Genomic DNA, 28,000 nt, shown 5'->3' with positions numbered 1-28,000 from the left:
CTCCATATCACTGACCCACTTTATAAATATTGAACCCCTCATGAAGGTTATTAAAACAAGAGCACAGTATAAATTGGAGGAGTTTTGTTAATCTGTACACATCTCCATTTTTCTTTAAGGGAAGATCTCAGTCTATTCCAGCAGAAGGGTAAGTGGGCAACGTTTAGTTTTATTGAGCTTTGAGTTACACACAAAACAGAAATCAAGGACTTTAAGTGACATCTTGATTTAGTTTCTTCACTGTCACTGATCCCATGCTTCATGGCGGAAATTTTGTGAACTGTAAAATTTAAAATAGTCCATCAAGCCTGTTTGGTTATCTAATGGCTGACTGCTGTCCCTCACACTGCAAAACCAATCAGTGATATGGGAGCAGAATCTGAGACTGTAGGCCATGTGGGTCTGCAGTTCTAGTGAGTGGTTTATTTTGTAAAAATATAAAGAAGAAACCAATCTGGGCTGAAGGAGTGTCTGTTCTAAACAAGTCATTGTCTCTTAATGTTTGCACAATTTGGGACACTTTTGGTTACAAATCCCTTTACCTACTGCTGTTCATAGCTGCCTGGTAGACTGTGAGATCCTGCAGTGGCTCCTCTGAACTGCCCAGATAATTACTGGAGTCACACGTACAGGATTAGACAGTCCTGAAGACTTGCATTCATGACATCACATGTGGCACACAACCAAGATGGCAACCATAAACAGACGAACGACAAAATGATGGCATCCATACAAAATAAAATGGCACAGCAATAAGATGTGAAAAACTATCAACATATTCCAAATCAGGACTAATGTAAAAACAAATTTCAAAAACCACAATTAGATCGCAAAACACTGTGGCAGACGGCTGGGGGCCAAGCCCAGCCGGGACGCCTGGAAGGACCCAGAGAGGGACTATACCTCAGCTGGGCCACAACAGGCAGCCACCTTGGTTTGTATGGGGGCCACGGGAACAGAGAGTAGAAGCCAACCCTATTGGGGCTTGTGTTAACCACAGGGGGGCCCCCACAGGAATTGTGGAGCCCTGGACATCAGCACTTCCGCCACACTTGTAAGTGCTGACTTAAGGAATTCCTGGGACACCCAAAGTGCTTCCAGGTGCTCATGTGGCACTCCCTGGTGTGGCAGAAGAGTAGCTGGAACACATCCGGGTGTTTATAAAAGAGGCCGCCTTTCTCCACACAGTAGCCGGAGTCGGGAGGAGGAAGACGAAGCTTGGGAGGAGAGGTGTAAAGGCTGAAGGAATACGAAGAGTGACAGACAGAAGGGACTGAGATTGGGCAGATGAAAGCACTGTGTTGTGTGCAGGACATTATTGTAAATAAATAGGGTGCGTTTTTGGACATTCAGCGTCTGTGTGTCAGTGCCCAGGGACTGTCTTATCACAACACATAAGAAAAGTTTCCAATAAACACAGGAAAAAAAAAATGAATAGAAAAGTCAGATCATAAGAGGATGGTTACTTTTGTGCAAATCCAATTCTAAAATTGTTGTACAGATGATGTCATTCGGATCAACTTCCTGCAACAGCCCACGTGCCTCCTACTGTTGTGACATAGCAATGACAAGCTGTAATAAGTGTAAAAGTTTAATATGTCACTGTGCTCTGTGCAAATATATTTTATAAATCTACTTTTCTTTTTACTCACATGCACAGTTGACACAGAGCCAGATTTAGCACAGGGGCTCACCACATAGAAATGTTAGGCAAGCATTATAAGACAAGACAGTTAGGGACAATTGGGAAACGGGCAATCAGACTGGGGACTGTTGTAGTATTTTTTGGGTGTCAAAGTCAGCATGAAACTGTATCCTCTTTGCCTTGTTTGGAATGGCATGATTCACCGAAGTGGGGGCCTGCACATGAAGAAAGAGCATAAAGCTGTGGTGTAACAGGTTCACGGCTCTGAAGAAAAGCCCCATTTTTAAACAGATAATCGCCGCACTCGCGTGGTAGTGTGGCCGGAGAGGTTCCCAGGCCCTTTGTGATACGTGCATTTCCTCATTTAAGTGCACACGTGAGTAATCGTCTCTATCCGTAATTGATGCCGGGAGCTGCTAATCGCCACACCTGAGCCACGTCCCCTTTATATAAAGTAGGACCGTGAGCGTGTAGGTTGGAGGAAAAAAAAGAAAATGAACAGAGGCTAAGGGAGAAGAAAGGCGGCAGGAAGGAGAAAGGGTGAAGGCAGGCTCATTAGTGAGATCAGGCTGACACTCGGTGGAGCTGAAGGAAGCGGTCAGTCCAGCTGAGCGATCAGGGAGCTGGAGTGACCCGGAAGGTTGTTGGCTCACCGCATAAGGCTACGGTAGGCAGCGGGAGCCAGGAAGCCTTAGGAGAGTGAAGCCCTGTATGAGCTCCCTGGCTGTTGGGGAACCTAAGTCTTCGTCTGACGGAGCCAGGGACCAAAAGGACAGCTGCAGGTAGGGTGACTCCCCTGGTTCTCCCATCCAGTCTTTACACCAGTCTACAATTCTCTGACTTAAAGTTTAAATCTGAACAATATATTCAATCTCTTTTTGCTGTTCTGTTATTTCTCCGAGTAATAATTTCCATTTGTTTGTGCTAATGTGATCTTTACTATCATTTTTCGGAGACTTTCGATTTTTCACACTTCCATTATCTCTAACCTGCTCTGCATGTGTACCAACATTTTTGAATTCTTTACAACGTTCTACTTTGTCATCTACTCTATTTATTTCCGGCCTTAGGCGTGGTTAAATCTCTTGGCACAAAGTCTCATCTCGTGGGATGTGAAAGTGTCTGTCTGAGAAAATCACATCTCATCTCCTTGCTAAGATTTTTTTTTATTATAATAGAGAGATTTTACTGTATAGTTTCAAAGCCTCAGCTCCATTTTGGGCCTGTGTGGGCCTGTAAGCCAGCCCTTTGAGCTTTGAGGTAAGACTGACTGGGGGGTGAGGACTATTTTGGAAGTAGGCTTAGTTAAGTCCTGTGCCCGCATTTATCACGTGTCTCAGGATTAGTCTTGGAGATTACACTAAACGTCTGACAAATATAAGACTTTGTCCTACCCCAGAGTAGGACATGAGAAGTAGTTATAAATTGTCCTATTCTTACTCCCAGCAAGCAGTAGGAGGTCACTTTTGAGAATGAATGACATCACGATTTTACTGCACCCCGAGTTTTAAAATGGAACCCATGATGATGTTTTGTAGTTTTCTGATACTAGATGCTAAGACTTCATCACAAAGATAATAAAAATAAGAATAATATTCAATCTTATGTGGAGTTCTGAATTTGCATGTCATACTACATTTAGCGGAGAATATTTAGGCTTCATGTAAAAGTACACAAGCTGCACTTAAGCTTGTTTTTTACTTGTGCATGTAATGATATTCTAACAGTCAAGAACACAGGAACAAGGGACCAAGAGACAGCGTGTCTGATGGCACATCCAGAAGCTTAGATGACAGAAGCTATCTCACCACATGGAGGAGACAGCTGGTTAGTAAATTTGGAGATTGCTGCCTTGTGAATAGCTATGGGAGGGCAACGTTGACCCGCTTAAATTTTATTACAAAAAGACATTTGCATGCAGCAGCACAATAGTTATACCCGGTGCAATCATTTGTGCATACGGCCTACAAATTATTGTAGGTTAATTTATGCAGGGGTTCTGGTTATACGGATTTGTTTTTTCTTTTCTTACTGAAATAGACAAAATTTGTGCACTATACAAGAGTGCGGGCTATATAATTATTGTTTTATTGATAGAGACAAACTGCATGAGATGTACAAGGATGCAGGTTATATTCGGGAAAATATGGCACTACTATTACTACTACTAGTACTGCTACTACTAAAATGACTACTACTACTAGTTCTACTATTACTACTATTACTAATATTAATATTAATAAACTACTACTAATATTAATAAGAATTATAACTTATTGTAGCCTAAAAGTTCCAGGCTTTTCTTTTCAGGCTCACCAAACTGTGTACTGTTTTCTATGTAATGTTGATCATCTGCAATCTCACTGGTCCATTTCTTCGCCGATTTATGGGAAACTATTGGACTTCAGACTTGCTATCTCTATCTATTAGATTCTGAACTTCATATGATATTTATCTTAACAATAAAACATTAACCTGAAAAAAGTGTTTATACTGATTTTGGGTCAGTGCCCCAGAACTAGGTCTCTGACTGATAGAAACCTTCAAATTTGGCACTATATCTTTTTCCCTAACTTTCCATTCCTCCTGCAGTGCTTCTCTCAACCTTCCAATCTTTTGTTTTAATCATTCCAATCTTTTGATTCGTGTTATACAAATATATGATATTTGGTCTAATTAGAGGCCTCACATGTGTGATTTATATTTTTCAGACCATAAATACTACTGATATCACTTCCCATTTCCCTCAGAAACATTTTCAGACCAGGAACAGTTAGTTATAGTATAATTTAAATTAATATGACATTCACTACAGAGAAAAGCTATGCGATCTTTTGAAAAATAACAAAAACTAACAATACGTGATATTTAAATTATTATACCATTTGTTCCCAGTGAGAGATTAAAGGAAGAAATATAGCAATAATAAAACAAGGCATGTTCCATAATATTAAAATTGTCTTTTATAAAAGCTAACACTTTGAGGTCAGGTGGTGTGGTGGACGGTGGGACTCTGGGGAGTTTCAGGACTTGACTTATCGCTGGCGAGCTTTGTTAGACTGGGTGGCCTGTTCTCGTTCGGATTGTTCTGATGTTCTAAACCTCTATCACTAAAGCAGTGCAGAGATGTTAAAGTAACGTACAAAAAAAAAATGCCACACTTCAAGACCTTCTACGATCAACCCCGGTGTGTCCCTTTCATTATGTACGAAGCAGAGCTTTTAAACCACCAGCACAAATAAGGATTAGAAACAAATTAGTCACGGCAGTATTTGTGTGTACTTAGTAAAATAATAAAGAGTAACATATATTAATAGATTCAATAATTAAATGCATTCAGCCTCTTTATTATCTTATATATAAACGTCTACATGTGGAAGTCTGTCTGTCCAGCTCAAAAGTGTGAGGCAAAATGAAACCATAACAAAAGAGAACCTCACTTAAAACGAAACATTCAAGGAGAGAGAAACTCGCTTAGCCACTGATAAAGCACGTCTACAAAATGAAATCGCCAAAGAAAGAGAACTTTGTGTAGCCGCTAATGTAAAACCGATGTGATTGAGTGATTGAAGTGCCAGACTCCATGGTTTCTAGGAGCCTGTGCCTTTTACAGTACAGGTAGTTATTATGTAATAGTCCATATTGCTTCTTTTCCTACTAGTAAAATATGAAAAATGCTAAATATTTTGCAATTGATGATTTGCTAGTATAATAGATTCATAAACATAACATTTAAGACATCTAGTTTGGCACTCACGATGATGATTTTCACACAAATGTTTATGGTTTCATTTAATGTCTATAAAGTCAGTTTACTTTCAACAGCACCGTGGGATCATCCAAGGTGTGTCTGTTCCTTGAAAAATAAGGAACGTTGGATTGTATGTAATAAATTAATATGGAACAGCCTAGTTTTTCATGATGCAAAATTCAACTTTATGCGCAATTAGCTGAAACCAACAACTGCAAAGTCAACCTGCCACAATCAATGCCTGAGCAATGTGCAAGCAGCATTAGTATGTAGTGACAGTAGATTTGAAGCCTCTCAAATGTCCTAGGCACAACATACTGCACTCGTGTGTGAATAACGGCAGCGACAAGCTAATCAGAAACTGAATTTGTAAATTACAGATCATTTATAGCATCAGTGCACCGGCCAATCCTTTTAAATAATATTTTGATGAAGGCAAACTAGTCAGCAGGAGTAGCATTGGGGCATCACACCAATGGCAGAAGCTGCAGCTTCTTTGGATTGCTAAATGTGCAATATATGTGTGAATAAAAAATATATATTCTAGGCAAGTACTTTCTTGTGTTTTGTGTTGCTGCCAAATATGCTTCACGTTGTTTCTGAATACTTACTTTTTTAAGTGTTTCAAGTAAGACATTCATATGTCATTCCGAATGAGCCTCAACTGGAAAACAAGATTTATTCAAGCACACTTAATAGAACACCACACACGCTACCTGACTGGCATTCAAAGGCCAGTTGGTGTCCCTGAGCAAGTCCTCATAGCAGCACTGAATGTGACCAGGGAGCGCAGGACTGGCTGTCCTGAACAATATGTGCCGTCTAGTTGCTATGATTTTCCCAGGGTTTCATTTCTGGCTTTAGTTTCTTTCATTCTTGTTTGTTTACTTTGCTTTTTTGTATATTATGTATATTGTGTTAGTTCCTTCATTTTTGTGTTTCCAGTTTTTCATTAATTACTTTGCTGATTTTCATTTATTTTGTAATTTTCTTTATGTCTTTTAGTCATGCCTATATAGTTGCTTGTCTGTTTTGTCAATTGTGTGATGAACCTAAGGGGCCGGGGCCTCCTAATGTTTCAAAGGTCTAGCTGATTAGACTGCCTATTTAAATTCCTGTGCTGAGCATTGGTTCCTGCTCATATTGTTCAGTTCAGTGTTCATTTTTGCAATCTCTGTACATTTTCTTGTTCTTGTTACTTTTTCATTTGATTTTTTTCTATTTTATATTTGGCTCTGTTCAGTATTTTGATTTTTGATATTATTTTTGTAATAGTTATTTTTTATTTTTGTCACTTTTTAATTATATTTTTATTTCTTTTGGAATTTTGTTATCTGTTGTATGATTTTTTTTGTTGATCTTTTGGAGTTGTGATTACTTTTTTGCATTTGTAATTTCTTTTGTTTGATTTAATAAATGATATTTAAGTATTTGTTTATCTTGTTTTTTGGGCAAGGGCTACTGTGATCTGTCAACATAGAGGAAATATGCCAGACCGCAAGGGCCATTTTGCAAGGAAACTAGAAGATAGGCATTTGTCAAAAAGACAAGCCAATGTAATTTCCAGACAAGCAAATAAGATAGCGTCAAAAAGCCCAATAAGTAAATTGAAGCTGAAAAATTCAGAACATAAATCTGGCATCAATAATCTTTATAACACACATGCTGTTTGATTCTGAATTTCACAACAATGACCTTTATACTGTTTCACTTGTGAGGTCATGTGGCACACAGTTCTGGGGCCTCATGCATAACGCCATGCGTAGAATTGACAGTAAAACATGGTGTTACAGACAAAAGTGTAAATGTGAGTACACACAAAAAAATCAGATGCAGTAAACTGTGAGTAAGCCAACTTCCACGCACTGCCACTACATAAATCCCAATCAGTGTGAAATGTAATGCTTGTGCATGCGCCTGCTGCCCCTCCCAGACTCCTCACAGAATTACACCTCTTTGATTAAGCAAATCACTATAAATAGCCTTGGAGTTCAGAGTTCTGTGAAAAGACAATACCAAAATCATGGGGAAATAAAGAAGAATTTCAGCGAATGCCAAGTGGAGGTAAGGAAAAACTTGTAGTATAAACAACAAAAGGAAGTTGATCGAAAGTTCAAGTTCAGAAAGACGCACAGTGCATGAAATAAAAAAGAAGTGGTCAGTTATCAAAGTCACCATGAAAAGATGAGTCGTAGTCCACCGTCTGAGTGTCATATGGAAGCTTATAAGGAAATAGGGACAAAGTGGAAAAACATGTTTGAAATGTCAACTTTCATCTAGAAATTTCCACTTTAATCACATTGTTTATTTTGTCATTAAAGTAGAATGTCATAAACTTCATCTTAAAATCTTTTAATTTAATAGTTCCTCAAATCCCATTGTAAGTAAAATAGCATGTTAAATGCTTTGTATTCTGTATGTTCTTCTATGTACTCTATGTATGTGAATCACTACTTGCTTCTTAAATGGGCTTTCTCTTACGCAGACAGGACACAGAATACATTACATTCATGATATTACAGCTCTCTGAACAATTTAAATACTATGATTTCTACTTGATGTAATTTTCATGATTAAATTAATTAAAACATGTATTAAACAAGGGGGGGAGTGTGGGGGTGGGAACAGTGGTAGCGACAAACTGGTGCCCTGTCCAGAGATTGTTCCTGCCTTCCGCAAGATTCTTGCTGCAAATTCTTGTCCTTCCTTTTTCTTTTTCCAAGTAACCAATCGCCACACAATCAGCTCTGTGGTAAATGACAAACCATCTGTAAGTTTAGAACGCCGATTCTTCAAAACGTTTAAGGAACATTGAAATATCTTCGTAGTTCATGTTTAATTATTCCATCCATCTACCCATCCAGGGTTGCGCCAGTCCCAGCAAGAATACACCGTGAGCCAGGAACAGTCCCTGAATGAGGTGCCAGTTCATTGCTACCGCTGTTTACTTTATCCACAATTTTAACTATTAACAGTATACATTATTTAAATGAAGTTAAAATGTAACTGTATAATGTAATATACTTTACTGCATTTCATCTTAAAATTGATATCAAGAGCTCCACGAAGATATCACTTGGAAATCTAAATCGACTTAGAAGACAGTCATCTGTAAATATGCACTTTCTTCTATTGAACTGAATTGAATTCCTTTATTGTTATTGTATGGTACAATGAGATTTAATATGTAAATCCTCCATAAACTGATTTTCCTATAAAATGATAAAATAACAGTAATAATAATACGATAAAACAATGAAAAATATATAATATGAAAGCATAAGTGGTTTAGATTGTACAATATTACAAATGTAGTGCGAGTTTACAGTGAGGTACTTATTATTTTACAAACACTTCTATTGGGAGCACTTGATGAACTGATTGAGTGCGTTTGTAGCTCTTGGAATGAAACTGTTTCTTAACCACGAGGTCCCTACAGGAGTAAGGAAATAGTTCAAATAAACTGTGCTCATTTCCTGAGGAAGCATGTGCTAGATGCTGTACCCCTATAATTCTCTCTGCTTTTGACACAACCTGCCATGGAACTTTCCAATAAGCTGCTGTACAGCTGTGATTCAACACCCAGATACAGTGGGTTAAAATATTCTGAGTGGTGCTCTGAGAGTAGCAATGCTAAAGCAGCTATGGTATTTGGAATAGTTTGGCCATGCCATGCATAATTATATTGTTACAGGTTGATTACAATCAGATGCCTTAAACTAAAAAATATGCAGTTAATTTCGGTGTATTTGATAAACTGTGTCAGGGATGTGAATCTAAAAAAGAAAGGTAAACCAAACAGGAACAATAGCACTGCTTTGACGCTGAGTGGTGCCAGTTTGCAAAACTGAGCCGGAAATGTGTGTACGCTACGGTTTGAGCTGGCGTAAGAATGTGCATGGCTTTACGCCAAGTTTATTTTTTATACATCGGAATGTGAGCATGGAAACGGGGGTACACAACAATTTTTGTGCATACGCACCATTTATACATGAGGCCTCCTGGTCTTCCTATCTTGGTAATTGCCACAAAATGGTGACACTCATAGAAGCCCAAGATGTTGCTCTTGGAAGATGTAGAAATATTTTACCATCTTCAAAACTGTTATGCCAAGCCTAGGCAAGGCAAAAAGGAGAGTGATTAGAATTAAGAAATGGATGAGCACAAAATGCATGGTCTGAAACATACATGATCAAAACCGAGAGCAACAAAGTAAACTGCACACCAAAGTCAAATCAACAGAATACAAGCTAAATTTTTAAACCAAAAAGACATACAAAAAACAAAATGTTTTTTTCCTGAGGTGGGCTGGCGCTCTGCCCAGGGTTTGTTTCCTACCTTGCACCCTGTGTTGGCTGAGATTGGCTCCAGCAGACCCCTGTGACCCTGTAGTTAGGATACAGCGGGTTGGATAATGAATTAATGGATGTTTTTTTCATCAAGAAGTTTATCTGGAAACTTGGATGTTGACAAGACTGAAGTGCTGGTTTATATAGTGTCTTAGGAGTGATGTAATGCTTCATGATCCCGACAGACATGTCTCCAACAATCAACAGTAACGACATAGAAATGGCTGGTCATAATGGTGGCAAAAACAACAAAACAAAATGATGTCATGACAAATTTCCATATGAGATGTTAAAAAAAAAAAAAAAACTTGCTCTAAAACAAAACTATACAGGAACTGACAAGCTCAGGATGTTTAAAGAAAAATTAAGCATGAAATAAAGCTCTGAAAAATGCTTCAAAAGGAGAATTTTGTTTTTGATGTGATGCCAAAACTGGGTAAAAGAGTTTAGTTTAGTACCCCAAAAAACTTTAACAAGGATTTTTTAAACAGTTCCCATTTCACTTGAAGTGCAGGCCCCAGGCCTGTTTGGAATTGGCCTAGGACTTTTTTAGGCTTTTTTGTAGTGTTGGGTTCCAACTTCATCACACTATTGGCCTGGATGCATGTTAACAAATCTGTTACAAAACATTTCCAGGTTGTTACCCATCCAACGTTTACAGGAGTAATTTATGTCTTGCTTGTTTGTAGATTCCTGTCACATTAGCAACTTTGTATTTATAAGGTACTTTCTACATGCAAAAGGACTACCAGAATAAATATAATTTAGGGCTTAAAAATTGTATCTTTCAGCTCTTTCAGTTCAACTAGTAAAATCCTTTCGGACCTGGGTGATTTTATTACTTTTTAATTCATTGAAAATCTGAAACATGTCTTACTCTGGAATTTCAAAATGTCTTTTACACACAGAGTTCTTAAGTTCCTCTGCTGTAGACATTCTATTTATTTCTTATCTTATAAAAATACAAATTAAATATTTATTTAGATCATTTTCTATTTATTACTTATTTTCAAATAATCTACTTATGTATTTCTGAGACTTCTTAAATTCTCTTTACAGCTTTTGTTTGAAACAGTACTGGAAACATTGCTTGCCCTCATTAATTTAATGAGCCTGTGACCAGCTGTTTAATCTTTATTGCTTTTATATTCTATATAAAGGTTAATCAAAAACCATCACAATTATACCAGATCAGATGAGATTATACAGTATGTACAAATTCAAAACAAATAACAGCAAAGTCAATGTTATTATTAGACATTGCAATGTCTAACAATTTCACTTCCTTTCTTTCAATTATATTTTACTTGAGCACAAAAGGCTTCAATTTAACTTTCGAAACATAGCCAGATCAGGTAAATAATCCTTAGCTTTGTGATGTTAAATACAGTGGTACCTCGGTATACGTCCTTAATCCGTTCCAGATCCTTGGACTTATACCAAATAAGACGTATACCAAACAAATTTTCCCATAAGAAATAAAGGGAAAATGATTAATCCGTTCCCATGAAAAAAAATCCTATTGTTATTGGCATATTATACATTGATGGGGTTGTATAAAATAATTTAAACACTGCTTAATACTAGAATACATAAATACAAAAGCAATTAGATGAAATAAATGAAAATTTAACCTCAGTTTACTTTTTAATAACGTCTTTGTTTTTCACAATCGTAGATACCGTCGTTCTCGGCAGCAGCCAAGTCCCGGATACGCATACCACCTTCATACTTTTTAACAATCAATTTAAATTTACGCTAAAAAACACAAAATCACGTGAAAATTTACAGAGAGTTATAGCACGGGTTGTTCACTGAATGCTAGCAACTGGCGTACTGACGCTTGTGGGCAGTCGTGGCTTTGAATCAAGACAGGTAAACAAGAGTAGCACGCAGTGTTCTAGCACGCGAGTCATATTCCAAACAAAGGTTGTATACCAAGCAAAACTTTTTGTGTCCAAACAGGACGTATACCAAGTTGGACTTATTCCAAAGTGGACGTATACCGAGGTACCACTGTATCTGAATGTTCAAAATTAATGAAGCCATGGTATTCACAATAAAAAAAAAAACTTGTATCCTTGGATATTTAGCCATTGTCTATCAAGATTGGCATGTTTTGTGGCTGCTACCCCTTCATCAGGGCCAGACACACTGGCACCTAAAGATATAAATTGTGCGCTTACATCTCATTAAAGTTTATGCATTCCATATTTTCTCATGGTGGGGTATTCACAACAAAACATTACCAGTAGTAATGAGTACACCCTGCTGAGTTCACTTCATCTCTAGTTTGGCGAAATCATGGAAAAGTTCTGGAACTTCATCAAACTTGGTGAAATGCATTGATGTCAATTGGAAAAGAAAAACTGAGCTAGTTTTGAGTGGATTATTATCATGGAGCAACGTTCTTTGAAGTGTCCATAACAACAGGGGAAATGTCTACCGACTATGCTGGGACCAGAGCTATTAGGAAGTAGTGCTACACTTTAAATTAACATGACCTCTCTAAGATAAAATTAACAAAATTAAATATCACATTAGTACATTCTTGTGGACAGTAGCAAACACGAACCATGAATTCAGTGAGGTTTCAATAGCGGGTATTCACCTGTCCCAAATCAAATAGTAGAATTTATTTTTTCCCTGATGCTTTTACTCGTTCCCTGCCACTACTACTTAAATATGCTCAACACTAAAGCATGAGAAATCTTCAGACCTTCTTTTTTGCAACAACTACAAAAAACTCTGCTCTGAAGAAATAAATGCGGGAGAGACAGATTAAGGGCTGGGGAGCCTTCCCCATATACTGTCGACAATCCAAAATAAATTAGTATGCACTGATACAACGGTCAAGTTCATGAAAACCAGTCAAGAGCAAACAGAGTAATTTATGTAATCTGGACAGGAAGTAGGCAGAAGAAATAAGGTGAGGTGAACAGAAGGTGATGGAGGTAATATCATCGGATTGGGACCGGAAGTGAAGTTATCAGGGACGGACGGATGAAAATGCGGAAGTTCTTTGTTTATCAGGACAATGTTGGTTGATGTCTTTGTCTTCTGGTGTATATTCTGGTGAGGAAATGAGAAAACCATTAATACGCTGCCTTAAACTCCTCTCTGGTATATTTTCATGTTCAGTCGGGCCCTTTGGCTGCCCCCTAATCGTGTGTGTGTGACACTGGGTCATACTATTAAAGGAGTAGGCTCAGTATTACACCCGGTTCACAAACATGTCCTCACAATAGGACCTTACCTTTAAGACACAAATACACAATGTATTTCTGGTTTCTTTCTTCATTCCTTCTGTTTTGTGTTTGTGTTTATGTAAGTTTTCCACTAATTTCTAGCCCACTACTAGGATCAGCATTATATGTTCTTGGGGCCTGTAATTAGGTTTAGGGTGCTAAAATTAGTTTTAGGGTGTCTATGATATCACACTGGCTTTGCAAAGCATTATGGTACACCACAAAAACAAAAAAAAAAGTGAATCCAAGCCTGCCATACAGCGAATTTCTAGGAAAATATCTACCAAACAAGGTCACCAGTAAACACAGCATATTCGCTGTGAAAAACACTTCACGATATTTGTCGATTAACACTCATTTCCTGCAATACAGGATGTCCCACTATTCTGAAACACTCCTGAGGTAAACATGTTTACTCACAAAGGACATTGAGCGTCTACTGAAAAAGCACTAAGCTAAAGTTAAGTTCTTGTGTGTCCATATCCACAGTGTATCAACTAAATTGTTAAGAGTTTCTTAAAACCAGATAGACTGAGGAATGTTATACAATATTGTTAAATAAATGAGCTCCCAAATTCCCAACACAACATATAGAGCGAACACTAAAGGGTTTACGTATAATCACTTTATGTTCTAATTTAAAGGGCAAATCTGAAAAACGACCCTGCTGGTCTTTGTTTTGAATTATTTATAAAGATCTCTTTGAGATTGTTAACTGTAACCATACGGCTCTCTTTTTTTAGTGTGTGCTGATTTTCCTGGAGTGTCTGTTGAACAGATTATTGTATTTGGCTCTGCTGCTATCACTTGTTGACTTGTTTGCTGTTTGTCTTGGCTTCCATGACAGTTTCACTTTCAGACTGTTACTAGCCTGCACAACACTGGCCTGCTTAGGTAAATATTGATTTTCTTATGAAGGTTATAAAAACAAGAGCATGGTATAAATGTGAGGAGGTGTGTTAACCTTTACACATCTTCTTTTTTACCTGAGGGAGGATTCTCAGTCCATTCTTACATGACGGTAAGTGGACAACATTTAGTTTTATTGAGCACTTTGTTACACACAAATAGAAATCAATGACTTGAGATGCCATGTTGATTCATTCTCTTCACTGACACAGATTCAGTGCTGCATGTCAAGAGATTTTTGAACCCAAACATTTAAAGAAATTAAGAACATAGGCTAGACAAATGGAGTGAGACCTATTAGGCATTCGGTTAGCTTGTAGCTGATTGCTATTCACTCAGGCAGCAAAGCCCAATAATGGCATTCGACAAGTGACAGACCATTGCAACATTTGGATAAGATTGGCAACATTGAGAGCACACTAGGTTACAAACATCAGTGTCTCATGGTGCTTGTAGATTTCTGGTAGACTGTGGGGTCCTGCAATGTCTGGACAGAATAGCCCAGGTCATCACTAAAGTTACACTCACAGGACAAGAAATTTCCATCATCTTGACATCCAACAACAAACTGTATGCAAGATGTGGTGGGAGGTTCCTGCAGTGGGAACAACACCTATTGTCTCACTGCAGGGTCAGTGAACTGCAACAATAGAAAGCATATGGAACAGGACCCCAGTAAACGCAAGACATTTTGCCTGTTTTGCAGGTAAACAGATAAAATAATAGAATAAATAATAAAACTACATTTGCAGCACTATGACTTGGTTTAGTCTTTTGCCAGACATGACCTTTAATTGATGGGGTAGGGGGATGGATAATCACTTAGTGCTACCTAATATGGGGTGCAGCTGTTTTGAGTTCACCGGGCCTTATGTTGAGGCCTGAGGAATAATTATGCAAATTCGAAGCCTCACTTTGAGCTTGCGCACCAGGTAGATCTTAACAATTTCATTTGACTGCGTACACATCTTAAGCTGGCCTTTTCACCAAGACGGTTAATTTATTTTAATCTAACAGTGTGCACTATCCACAGATCTCAATCAAAAAAGCATGTTCAGGTTAAGGTGAAATGGTACTTGCAGTAAAAAAATCTGCACGAACAGCATGAGCATGGATCAAAAATCCCTAAAAAGTACTTCCTGCGCCTTGAAAGATGCATCACAAATAGAGGCCACTAAGTATGTATCTTACACAGGTCAAATATATAATACGGGTCAGACAAAAATAAATATTGGCATAGTGAAGGCCAATCCTAGCTCCCATGGTGACAAGATGATACAAATTGCTATTAAATTTGAAAGCACTGAGGGCAAGAGCCAAGTTTGTTAGTCACAGGATGGTCTCTGTATGTGTCCATCCATCTATCCATCCTCTTCCGCTTATCCGAGATCGGGTCGTGGGGGCAGCAGCTTGAGCGGAGATGCCCAGACTTCCCGCTCCTCAGCCACTCCTTCTAGCTCTTCCAGGGGAATCCCGAGGTGTTCCCAGGCCAGCCGGGAGACATAGTCCCTCCAGTGTGTCCTGGGTCTTCCCCGGGGCCTCCTCCCGGTTGCACGTGCCCGGAACACCTTACCAGTGAGGCATCCAGGAGGCATCCTGATCAGATTCCTGAGCCACCTCATCTGACTCCTCTGGATGCGGAGGAGCAGCGGCTCTACTCTGAGCCCCTCCCGGATGACTGAGCTTCTCACCCTATCTTTAAGGGAAAGCCCATATGCTCTGCGGAGGAAACTCATTTTAGTGGCTTGTATTCGTGATCTCATTCTTTCGGTCACTACCCATAGCTCATGACCATTGGCGAGGGTAGGAACATAGATCGACTGGTAAATTGCGAGCTTTGCCTTACAGCTCAGCTCCTTTTTCACCTCGACAGACCGATGTTGTGCCTGTAGCACTGCGGACGCCGCACCGATCCGCCTGTCAATCTCACTCTCCATTCTTCCCTCACTCGTGAACAAGACCCCGAGATACTTGAACTCCTCCACTTGGGGAAGGATCTCCCTCCCAACCCTGAGAGGGCACTCCACCCTTTTTCGGCTGAGGACAATGGTCTCGGATTTGGAGGTGCCCCATACTCCCTTAGCAGGCGTTTGATCGTGTCCCTCGGGGAATCCTGTGGGGGGTGCTCCAGGAGTATGGGGTACCGGACCCCCTGATAAGGGCTGTTCGGTCTCTGTACAACCGGTGTTAGAGCTTGGTCTGCATTGCCGGCAGTAAGTCAAACTCGTTTCCAGTGAAAGTTGGACTCCGCCAGGGCTGCCCTTTGTCACCGATTCTGTTCATAACTTTTATGGACAGAATTTCTAGGCGCAGCCAGGGTGTTGAAGGGGTCCGGTTTGGTGGACTCAGGATTGGGTCACTGCTTTTTGCAGATGATGTTGTCCTGTTTGCTTCATCAGGCCATGATCTTCAGCTCTCTCTGGATCAGTTCGGCTGGGATGGGAATCAGCACCTCCAAAAATCTGTGTGTGTGGATTTTGATAAAAGCAGCAGCAGCCTGCCAAGAAAAAGAGAAAACTAAACAAATAAAAATGCTGCAACAAAGAGAAATAGTACAACTCTACCGCCTTACTTAATGTTAAAAGTCAAGTTAATTGTCAATGTGAATTTCCTTTATAATTTACATTTTCTGCTTTTCATCTTTTGATCAGGAAACAAAATGAAGCCGACTCAATTTGCTTTATTCCTTCTCATTTCCTGCATCAGTGTGTGCTGTGAAAAAGGTATGAGTTTTAATAATGGCTCACTTTGTGACTTTTAAGATTCCTATGAAGTACATTGCATAATTTTATGCTGCTGTTTTGTTGGGAATATCATTTGCACTAAGTCAGTCAAACAGAAGATAGATAGATAGATAGATAGATAGATAGATAGATAGATAGATAGATAGATAGATAGATAGATAGAAAGCTAAATCTATACTAATAAAAGGCAAAGCCCTCACTGACTGACTCACTGACTCATCACTAATTCTCCAACTTCCCGTGTAGTTAGAAGGCTGAAATTTGGCAGGCTCGTTCCTTACAGCTTACTTACAAAAGTTGGGCAGGTTTCATTTCAAAATTCTACACACCAGGAAATCATGCATTGAGAAAAGTTCCCCTTTGCTTGCAATGCAAAGTGTGATTAAATGCATTATTTTTTAACGCGTTATGGAGCACATGCATCGAAGCTTCTCAGCTGTGCTTGTGCTAAGAAAAGGAAACATTTTAAAAATAACATAACATGATTGTCAATGTAACCTTTTGTAAGTAGTGCCTGGAGGATTCAGTGTGGAGAAACTCTAGAGAGAGCGTGTGTATTAACTTGTGGATTTTTCTGTGAGTATTTGGTGGCAGTGTGACGAAGTTGCTTCAGAAGACGGCGTTAGCCGCGGAGCTCAGCTCAGAGCGAAATGAGGTAAATGGGAGGGGAGATGATGACGTGACTCCTCCACCCGCCTTAACTGTCAATCCCCCACCAACACAGTCTCTCGGAATTTGCATAAGCACACCCCTTCACCTACAATTTTAACTTAGTTACAAAGTGATCAAAACTCTCATTTATATCCTCTCATTAAACTTGTATCCCGTATTAGCCGTGGGCATGAGAAATGCCAGCGGTAGCCTGTCTATGAACTTAATTTAAAGTTTAGGTTTACACCGTGCTTTTTTTCCGAAGTAGCAGCACTCATGAATATGGTAGTATATGTCACTCGCTCGCTTCTTATTGTTTCGCTGCCTTCTCAATTATATAATTCATGTTTTCTTCAGCGCTTTTTGGAGGTCTTCCTGGTTTTCTACGCACTGCGTTGACAGTCAGTTCTTGTGATTACGTGGGAGGCGTGATGATGTCACACGAAACTCCGCCCCCCCGGCTTTCAAGCTCAACTCCTTTACAGTAAATGAAGAAAAATAGCGTCCAGTTATGACCATTAAGTGTAGAATTTCGAAATGAAACCTGCCCAACTTTTGTAAATAAGCTGTAAGGAATGAGCCTGCCAAATTTCAGCCTTCTACCCACACGGGAAGTTGGAGAATTAGTGATGAGTCTGTCAGTCAGTCAGTCAGTGAGTGAGTCAGTGAGGGCTTTGCCTTTTATTAGTATAGATTTAAATAGAACTTGAATAGATACGATACTTTAAGTTACCCACGCAGCACTACAGTAAGTGCACGTAAGAGCGGGAGTCATCCGTTTTAACAAACAGCGTATTGCACTCATACAAAATAGCCTGCCCATTTAATTATTTAGGAATGGATAAATAAATTAATTTTGTACAAATAATGTTTTTCATTTTTCTTCCTCGATGGATTCTGGCACCCCCAGCAACAGCTGCTCGCACCCCAAAGGAGATATAAATATAGATAATAGATATATAGATAACAGTGACAAAAAATTACATTCATTACATTGACAATCATGTTACGTTATTTTCTTTTTCATTACTTCTTTAACACACTACTTTGCTGCAAAGCGGGTATTTTGATTTATATATATATATATATATATATATATATATGTATGTGTGTGTATATATATATATATATATATATATATATATATATATATATATAACAGCAACACTCATAACAGTGACAAAACAATTACATTGACAATCATGTTACGTTATTTTTAAAATGTTTCCTTTTTTTTTCATAACTTCTTTAACACACTACTTCTCCGCAGCAAAGCGCAGGTATTCTGCTAGTACAAAATAATTATAAGACTACTAGTTTTGTGCCACAGTGAAGTTCGAGTCCTGACCAAAATGGGTGAAGAGAGAATAAATGTTCATAAGAAGAAAATATTTTGGAACTTTTCTGATTCTGTTAAGGAGTAAAGTATGCCTAAAATAAAACCAAACAATGAACTGAAACAACAATATAAAGAACCCATCCAGAGATGAAAAGGACTGGAACTTACAGGGGATGCAGAAGGGTGCTGGTTGGTCATCTGGGTGGAGAAAGAAGGAAAGAAAGACAGAAAACAAAGTGGCTGGATGATGTGATTGGCCTCTAGAACAGGGGTTTTATTAATCAGATCCAAAATGTACAAAAAGGGGTCAAAAAGAGGCCTAAAAACTCCAACAAAGGCCTAATGGCTAACATCTCATCCCTGTACCACTTAAACAAAATATTTAACTGAAATTGAATTTATCTAAATAAGAGAATGACCAAGCAAAACCAATTTAAAGAAATTCTCAACCACCAGTTTATTTATTTTTAAATATTACCCTGTGTAAATACCAATGAAAACAACCACAGTAATAACAACTTTAGAATGTTGTCTTCTCGGTTCGGACAATAACAACGATAATACTCTCAATGAAAATTGTAATTAAACAAGGCAAACATGTTTTACAATGAAAATAACCACAACAATAACTCAAAATATTTTATAAAACATATGTTGAATATTCTCTTAGATCCATACCATAATAGCAATAAAATGACAGTAATCTATTCAAGAATACAATAGATCAGAAGGTTCTTCAAATATATTCTGACAAATAATTACCGTATATTCTTGCGTATAAGTCGGGTCTTGAAACCCGAAAAATCAATCATAAAATCAGACCCTGACTTATACGTCCGTTCAAAAATGCGACCCTTAATTATTTTTTTTACATGTTCTTGCTTCCTCCAATCTTGCACCAGTTTCTCAGACACATTGAGTTTTGTTGCAGCAGCGCAGTTAGCAATTTCAATGACTTTTAATTTAAAACCAGCTTCATATTTTCTTCTGATCGAAGTTCCATCGTAGATAATGGATACTCTTTCGATAAAGGTGTATGAGGGTGTGAGATACAAAAAACACAAAACAGTGCAAACAACTCTTCAGAAAACAGTTTGGGTATTACCGTGTGGTCACGCAGGCACAATACATAGATAAAAAGGCAGTGTGCAGCGTAGTTACTCTCTCAGGTGGGCATTAGCATATCATGATTTCTTGGATCAATAGCGCGAGTTTTCTGCATTCAACTTATACGACCGACATTATAAAATTATACGGTAAAATCAAACCCAGACTTACCAGCGGGAGAACTTATCCGCGAGTATATATGATAATTCAGACAAATATTCCTCGATTATATCCTGACAGAAATATTTTTTTCAGAAAAAGGTTAGCCCCAAACTTTGGAATTTCTACTTCTTCTCTCTAAGCCTTTGGTTAGAAATTCGGTCTTTTTTGCGTAGCGTTATATTGGTTCAGTATCTTGGTTAAACAGGAGATGCTAGCAGACCACAAAAAAACCTGAGAATCCTGAAACCTGAAACAATTCCTTGGATCAACAATGGCAAGAAGCAACTTCCTGCAATCATAATTGGGAAAAGCGTGGTAACCAATTATAGAGATCACATGGTCAATTGATAAATTATTTAAATTACCTTAATAAATATGGACCAAATGTTTGTGTGATTTGTTCAATCAGTGCCCCCTTTGGCCTAATATTTTGTTGATGCTGAAGATCTAATCACCCTCACCAAGAAAAGTATGAGAGAGTAAAGAAAAAAGACTTTTTCATGGCACAGTATGTGTCACCAGTTACAAGCATCATAATGTGAAAACGATGTAGAAGAGCACTTCAACTGTTGTTGATGTTAAATGGTATTGTTTCCAGAAGCTTTGAATAAAACTTTTTTATTTCACAGGTCTTGAAAAGAAGTCTCTGATTTTCCCTGAGGAAACTAACAGCAGTTATGTGATCCTTCATCCTGTTAAGCCCATGAACCTCACAGCCTTCACACTTTGCATGCGCCTCGCTTCAGAGTTACCCAACAAACGAGACACTATCCTGTTTTCCTATTATATGGCAGGAGATGCACTAAATCTGTGGAGTGAACCTGGAGTTTTTACTTTGTACTTGCTTAACTCAACTCCTGCAAGTTTCAGGTTTCCTCAGCTCAGCACATTCTGGACAAATCTGTGTGTAACATGGAAGTCATCATCTGGATTGACTACCTTTTGGGTGAATGGCAGGAGGAGTGTCAGGAAAGTTTATAGACAGGGACACCACATTCAAAAAGGGGGAAGTGTAATTCTCGGTCAAGATCAGGATAGATGGGGGAGTTCATTTGACAGCACTCAAAGCTTTACTGGAGAAATAACCAACGTTCATCTGTGGGACTATGCGCTATCGTCTGATGAAATACTCAGTGCTAGTGAAGGATATACTGAGCCCGAAGGAAACGTAATTGATTGGAATTCTGTGGAGTATGAAGCTAAAGGAAATGTATTAATAGAACCTGTTAATGACTAGGACTCTAGCATGTAATGTTGTTTTTTCTTAAATGCGGCCAATGAATTTTAGTCATTTTTATTATAATGTTCCTAAATAAAGAAGTGGCAAGACTTGAAGTTGTGCCAGAGTTTCAAAATGTGGGACTGTGTGTTTTCATCTGAAAAAAATATATGCCGGCAATAAACAACATGCTTAACCCAAAGGGAATGTGACTCATTGGCTCTCTGGAAATGTTTTAATAAAAGCAGTTAATGACAAGGCATCCGGTTGGTAATTTAGTTCTTCTGAGATGTTGTGAATGAATTTCAGTCAATCACACCAACCTGTGTGTAGTTTTCCTAAGCAAAGTCCTGTACCAGACTATCACAATGTGACGTTGACAGAGATCAGCACCAGAATCTATCAATCTGAACATTTCTGCATTGGCTTTTTATCAAAAATGTCAACATTCTTTTTTGCTTCCCAAACTGTTGAAAACATACAACTAACAAATGTATAAACACTCTATGTGATCATTTTGAAGTGCACGACACAGTTCAAGGCAACAAAGTACATGCATTGCTAAGTCAAGATGTTTGCAGTACGTGTTGCACTGCTCATAGCACTCTCATTGCCACTTTCTTTTGACAGCTCAGATCTTCATCTGACAGTGCAGAATGTGAGTCATGTTTGACAGTTGAGGCGGGTGGGGCGGGTGGGAAAGTGACGTCATCCTCTCCCCTCCCATTCACCTCATTTCGCTCTGAGCTGAGCTCCGCAGCTAACGCGGTCTTGCGGAAGCAACTTTGTCATGCTGCCACCATATACTCACAGAAAAATCCACAAGTTAATACACACGCTGTCTCTAGAGTTTCTCCACACTCTGAATCCTCTAGGCACTACTTACAAAAGGTTACATTGACAATCATGTTACATTATTTTTAAAATCTTTTCTTTTCTTAGCACAGCTGAGAAGCTTCGATGCATGTGCTCCATAACGCGTTAAAAAATAATGCATTTAATCACACTTTGCATTCCAAGCAAAGGAGAACTTCTCTCAATGCATGATTTCCTGGTACACAGATTACATTGATGCAAACATCAGAGCTACAAAAATATAAGAGTCGGAAGAAAGCGCGTTGGACTGATTGGAGGAAAATTTTATTTCAAAAGACTACCCGATGGAAGCCTTGATAAAAGCGTGGTTTTGTGCAAACTGTGCAAAAAGGAGTTTGTTTAACACCGAGGCACTTCAACCTTACGGTACCATCTAAATGCAAAACATGTTACAGCGAACACAGAAACTGTGTATGCTGTTAGCACTAGCAGTACGAGTTCGAGTACCAACAAAAGGTGTCGGCAGCCCAAAACTGATGAAATGACTGGCTTCAGGACCAAAATTAGTAAGTCAACATCGGTCAAACATACAAAATGGATTGCTTTGGACTGTAGACCACTACTAGTGGTGGAAGCTAGGGGGTTAGAAAATGTGCTACAGTTAGCGTCAGGCGATCCAACTTTTCAACTGCCGTGCCGAGAGACTATTTCAAGTAAAATTCAACAGCTTTATGACACTGAAAAGCAAGCAAAATTAGATGCATTACAGAAACCAGACTTTTTGGCTCTTATTGGGGATCATTGGACTTCCGTGACCGTTAGTAATTTTACTTACATCTAATTACAAAATGTTCAATGATCACACTGTTTTAGCCTAATGTACAAAATAATTTTGGCAAAGGTTACTCAGAGTTAAAGGTGAAGCTGATCAAATTACCTTTTATGTTTCTGCCTTATTTTTTTAAGATGAAAAACTGCACTTTATGTTGAAACTTTTCTTATTATTATTTAAAGACAGTACCATTCTGAACATGTACTTAAAGTACTTAGAATACCACTTTATTTTTAAGTCTGCCCAATTTTAACCACGGATGATGATTCTGATTTGAATTTAAATGCAGTTTAAATGCATTTTTTTTTCAGAAATGAAAAGAGCTTGAGTTTACAATATTCATGTCCCTGTCTATTATTTGATTCTGTCGCCCACTAAAACCCTTTTAAATTAAAAAAAAACATTTGCGATTACATGCGATGAATCATGATTGATTAATTACAAAGCCTCTAATTAATTAGATTAATTTTTTTAATCAGGTCTCACCACTAATATATATATATATATATATATATATATATATATATATATATATATATATATATATATATATATATATATATATATATATATATATACTGCTCAAAAGAATTAAAGGAACACTTTTTAATCAGAGTATAGCATAAAGTCAATGAAACTTATGGGATATTATTCTGGTCAGTTAAGTAGCAGCGGGGGTTGTTAATCAGTTTCAGCTACATTGGTGTTAATGAGATGACCCCCCAAAACAGGAATGGTTTAACAGGTGGAGGCCACTGACATTTTCCCTCAGGTAGTCCAACTTCTCCAGGATGGCACATCAATACGTGTCATTGCCAGAAGGTTTGCTGTGTCTCCCTGCACAGTCTCAAGGGCATGGAGGAGATTCTAGGAGACAAGCAGTTACTCTAGGAGAGCTGGAGAGGGCCATAGAAGGTCCATAACCCATCAGCAGGACCAGTATCTGCTCCTTTGGGCAAGGAGGAACAGGATGAGCACTGCCAGAGCCCTACAAAATGACCTCCAGCAGGCCACTGGTGTGAATGTCTCTGACCAAACAACCAGAAAGACTTCATGAGGGTGACCCAAGGGCCCCATGTCCTCTAATGGGCCCTGAGCTCACTGCCCAGCAGCATGCAGCTCGATTGGCATTCGCCATAGAATACCAGAATTGGCAGATGCACCACTGGTGCCCTGTGCTTTACAGATGAGAGCAGGTTCACCCTGAGCACGTGACAGAAGTGAAAGGGTCTGGAGAAGCCATGGAGAACATTATGCTGCCTGTAACATCATTCAGCATGAGCAGTTTGGTGGTGGGTTAATGATTGTCTGGGGAGGCATATCCATGGAGGGTCACACAGACCGATACAGGCTTGACAAAGGCACCTTGGCTGCCATTAGGTATCAGGATGATATCCTTGGACCCATTGTCAGACCCTATGCTGGTACAGTGGCTCCTGGTGCACGACAATTCCTGGCCTCATGTGGTGAGAGTATGCAGGCAGTTCCTGGAGGATGAAGGAATTGATACCATTGACTGGCCACCACACTTTCCTGACCTAAATCCAATAGAACACCTCTGGGACATTATGTTTTGGTCCAGCCAATGCCACCAGGTTGCTCCTCAGACTGTCCAGGAGCTCAGTGATGCCCTGGTCCAGATCTGGGAGGAGATCCCCCACAACACCATCTGTCATCTCATTAGAAGCATGCACCGATGTTGTCAGGCATGTATACAAGAACACAGGGCCATACAAAGTGCTGCGTACAATTTGGAGTTGCTGCAATTAAATTTTTGCAAAATGGACTAGCCTGCCACATAATTTTTTCACTCTGATTTTTGGGGGGTCTTTGAATTCAGGGCTCTGTAGGTTGATCATTTTCATTTCCATCAAACGATGTGGCATCCTTTCATTCCTAACACATTACCCAGTCTATATCAGTATAGATATCCAGGAGGATATATATATATATATATATATATATAGTTTGGATATGTATATATATGTGTGTATATATGTGTGGCAGAAAAGTAATGAGACTGATTTTTTAAGTTTTTATTTTTTTCAAACATCAATGTTATCCCCTTCAAAGTAGTTCCCTTGGGCAGCTACACACCGATGGAGACGTTGTTCCCACTGTTGGTAGCAGTGCTGGAAGTCTTCAACCGGTATGGTCTTCAGCATGTCCATTACACTCTTTTGGATGTTTTATAAAGTCCCGAAATGACGTCCTTTGAGGGCATTTTTCAGTTTAGGAAAAAGGAAAAAGTCACACGGACTGAGGTCAGGTGAATAAGGGGGCTGGAGAACCACAGGAATGCCTTTTGAGGTCAAAAATTCTGTTATGGAGAGGGCAGTATGACATGAGGCGTTGTCATGATGGAGCATCCATTTGTCTGCAATGTCTGGTCTCACTCGAATGACCCTTTTTCTGAGCCTTTCAAGGACGTCTTTATAAAAAACTTGGTTGACAGTGTGTCCTGGAGGAAGAAATTCTTTGTGGACGATTCCCCTTTTGTCAAAAAAACAAATCAGCATTGATTTGATCTTCGATTTGCTCATTCGAGCTTTCTTTGGTCGAGGAGAGTTTGTAGTGTGCCACTCCTGACTTTGCCTCTTGGTCTCAGGATCGTATTCAAAAATCCATGATTCATCACCTGTGATGACACGACTAAAGAAATCTTGCTCATTAGCGATTCTGTCAAGAAGATCAAGACACTTGTTTTTTCGATTGTCCTTCTGCTCAATTGTGAGGTTTTTCGGCACCATTTTGCCACAGACCTTTCGCATGTGCAAATGTTCAGTCAAAATTTGATGAACGGTAAATCTGTTCAAATTTAATTGTTCACTCAACATTCTTAATGTTAAACGATGGTCTGATCTCACAAGAGTGTTCACACGTTCGATGTTTTCATTGGTTTTCGAAGTTGAAGGCCTCCCTGAACGGTGTTCATCTTCAACGTGTTTTCTGCCTTCCAAAAATGATTTGTGCCAGCAAAAAACTTGAGCTCGGGATAAAGAATGTTCCCCATAGGCCTGTTTTAACTTTCAAACGTCACACTTGCCGATTCTCCAAGCTTAATACAAAATTTAATGGCACAACGTTGCTCTAAATTCCGCTGTTCTAATTTGCATGTCGCACAACCAAAAACACAACTTCGCTAATAGCAGTCACAAAAATCACGTAGTTAACGGAAGGAGTTGAAACTCGCACTGAGCTATGGGAGGGTACTGATACACGTGCTCCATCAAGGACAACAGCGCAGCGTTGCCAGATCGCTTGCAGTGTTGCCAGTCTCATTACTTTTCTGCCACACCTCGTATGTTTATGCATATATATGTATATACTGTATATGTGTGTGTATATGTATATATATGTTTGTGTGTGTGTGTGTATATATGTATATATATATATATATGATATATATATATATATATATATATATGACAGCAACATTCATGACAATGACAATGTCAATCATCTTAGGTTATTATTAAAATGTTTCCTTTTCTTTTTCATTACTTCTTTAACACAATACTTCTCCGCTGCGAAGCGCGGGTATTTTGCTAGTGTATATATATATATGTATGTGTGTGTGTGTACATGTGTGTGTATATGTTTGTAATTATGTAAATATATGGTATATGTACATATATATGTATATATATATACATATATATATCTATACTAATAAAAGGCAAAGCCCTCACTCACTCACTCACTCACTCACTCATCACTAATTCTCCAACTTCCCGTGTGGGTGGAAGGCTGAAATTTGGCAGGTTCATTCCTTACAGCTTCCTTACAAAAGTTGGGCAGGTTTTATATCGAAATTCTACGCGTAATGGTCATAACTGGAAGCTGTTTTTCTCCATTTACTGTAATGGAGATGAGCTTGAACGCCGTGGGGGCGGAGTTTCGTGTGACATCATCACGCCTCCCACGTAATCACGCAGTACATAGAAAACCAGGAAGACCTCAAAAAGCGCTGAAGAAAACATGCATTATATAATTGAGAAGGCAGCGAAACAATAAGAAGCGGCGAGTGACATATACAACCATATTCATGAGTTCTGCTACTTGAAACAAAGCACGATGTAAACCTACACTTTAAATTAAGTTCATAGACAGGCTGCGCTGGCGTTTGTAATTTAGTGCCTGCCCATATAAGGCCGTCCGTCAGCGGCAATCCAATAGCAAACTCCACTAAATATTCACGGGTGAAGGACTGTGTTTATGGAGAGGAAGATGAGATGGTCAGGGTGGTGTTTGGCACAAACTCAGCGAAACTGCGAGAGAAAGTTTTAAGTGCCAGGACTAAGGTAACATTAAATACAGCCATGGACATAGCACGAGATGGCACCAGCACAGCTGGGAACCTTCGATGCATGTACACCGAGTGGCTCACGTGAACTGGCGCAGTGCACAGATAAAAGCAACAGTTCCAAAGAGCGCTGAACAAAAACCGAATTACACAATTGAAAAGGCAGCAAAAAATATGAAGCGTCTGATACATATAAGCATATTCATAAATCCAACTACTGCGGAAACAAAGCACACGTTGGAAAAAGTCAATGTCCCGCTAAAGGAAGACAGTGTAAAAAACCGTGCATGCAGTGTGTCAGGTCTCAGATAAAGAAGAAGACGAGCTGTTTATTGATGCAGTAAGAAACGAATCGATGAATGAAACCTGTCATCTTTACAACGATTGACAAACACGGAATGTAACTTGAACACAACACATCCTACAAATACGAACCTGATTGAAAGAAATAATGATAATCAAATCCTTGATGACAGCAACACTCAGTAACACTCACAAAACAAATACTGTATATTGACAGTCATGTTACGTTATTTTTAAAATGTTCCCTTTTCTTTTCTAGCTTTTTTAACACACTACTTCTCCGCTGCGATACGCGGGTATATATATATGTATATATATATCCCGATCTACATACTCGAATAATGGATACTTTATTCGCCATCAATGATTGTTTTGGTAAAGCCATACTCAGTGTATTCATTAGATGAGCGGTAAAAAGTAAGAGCGAGGGAGGATGACTTATTGAGGCATGCAGGCTGTAGTCTTGCGTCAACTCTATCTGAATTGCGATCACATTTGAAAAAATATATCTTTTCAAGTTCTATTTAGTCCATATGTGTCAAACTCAAGGGTAGCGGGCCACATCCGGCCCGGCGTGTAATTATATCCGCCCGCGAGATCATTTTATATACTGTATTAT

General features: G+C 38.9%; 1 protein-coding gene across 1 annotated transcript; it reads left to right on the top strand.

Moving 5' to 3' along the window:
* The first annotated feature begins 72 nt into the window (after window positions 1-72).
* On the top strand, window positions 73-21,386 carry LOC120534435 (pentraxin fusion protein-like). Its single transcript, XM_039762007.1, has 3 exons — window positions 73-148; window positions 16,554-16,625; window positions 20,535-21,386. Exons 2-3 carry the CDS (start codon window positions 16,562-16,564, stop codon window positions 21,140-21,142), a joined length of 672 nt encoding a protein of 223 aa, XP_039617941.1. The 5' UTR covers window positions 73-148; window positions 16,554-16,561; the 3' UTR covers window positions 21,143-21,386.
* The last annotated feature ends 6,614 nt before the right edge of the window (window positions 21,387-28,000 follow it).

Source organism: Polypterus senegalus, chromosome 8, assembly GCF_016835505.1.
Source record: "Polypterus senegalus isolate Bchr_013 chromosome 8, ASM1683550v1, whole genome shotgun sequence".
Taxonomy (NCBI): Eukaryota; Metazoa; Chordata; class Cladistia; order Polypteriformes; family Polypteridae; genus Polypterus; species Polypterus senegalus.
This window is presented reverse-complemented; position numbering and strand designations above follow the sequence as displayed.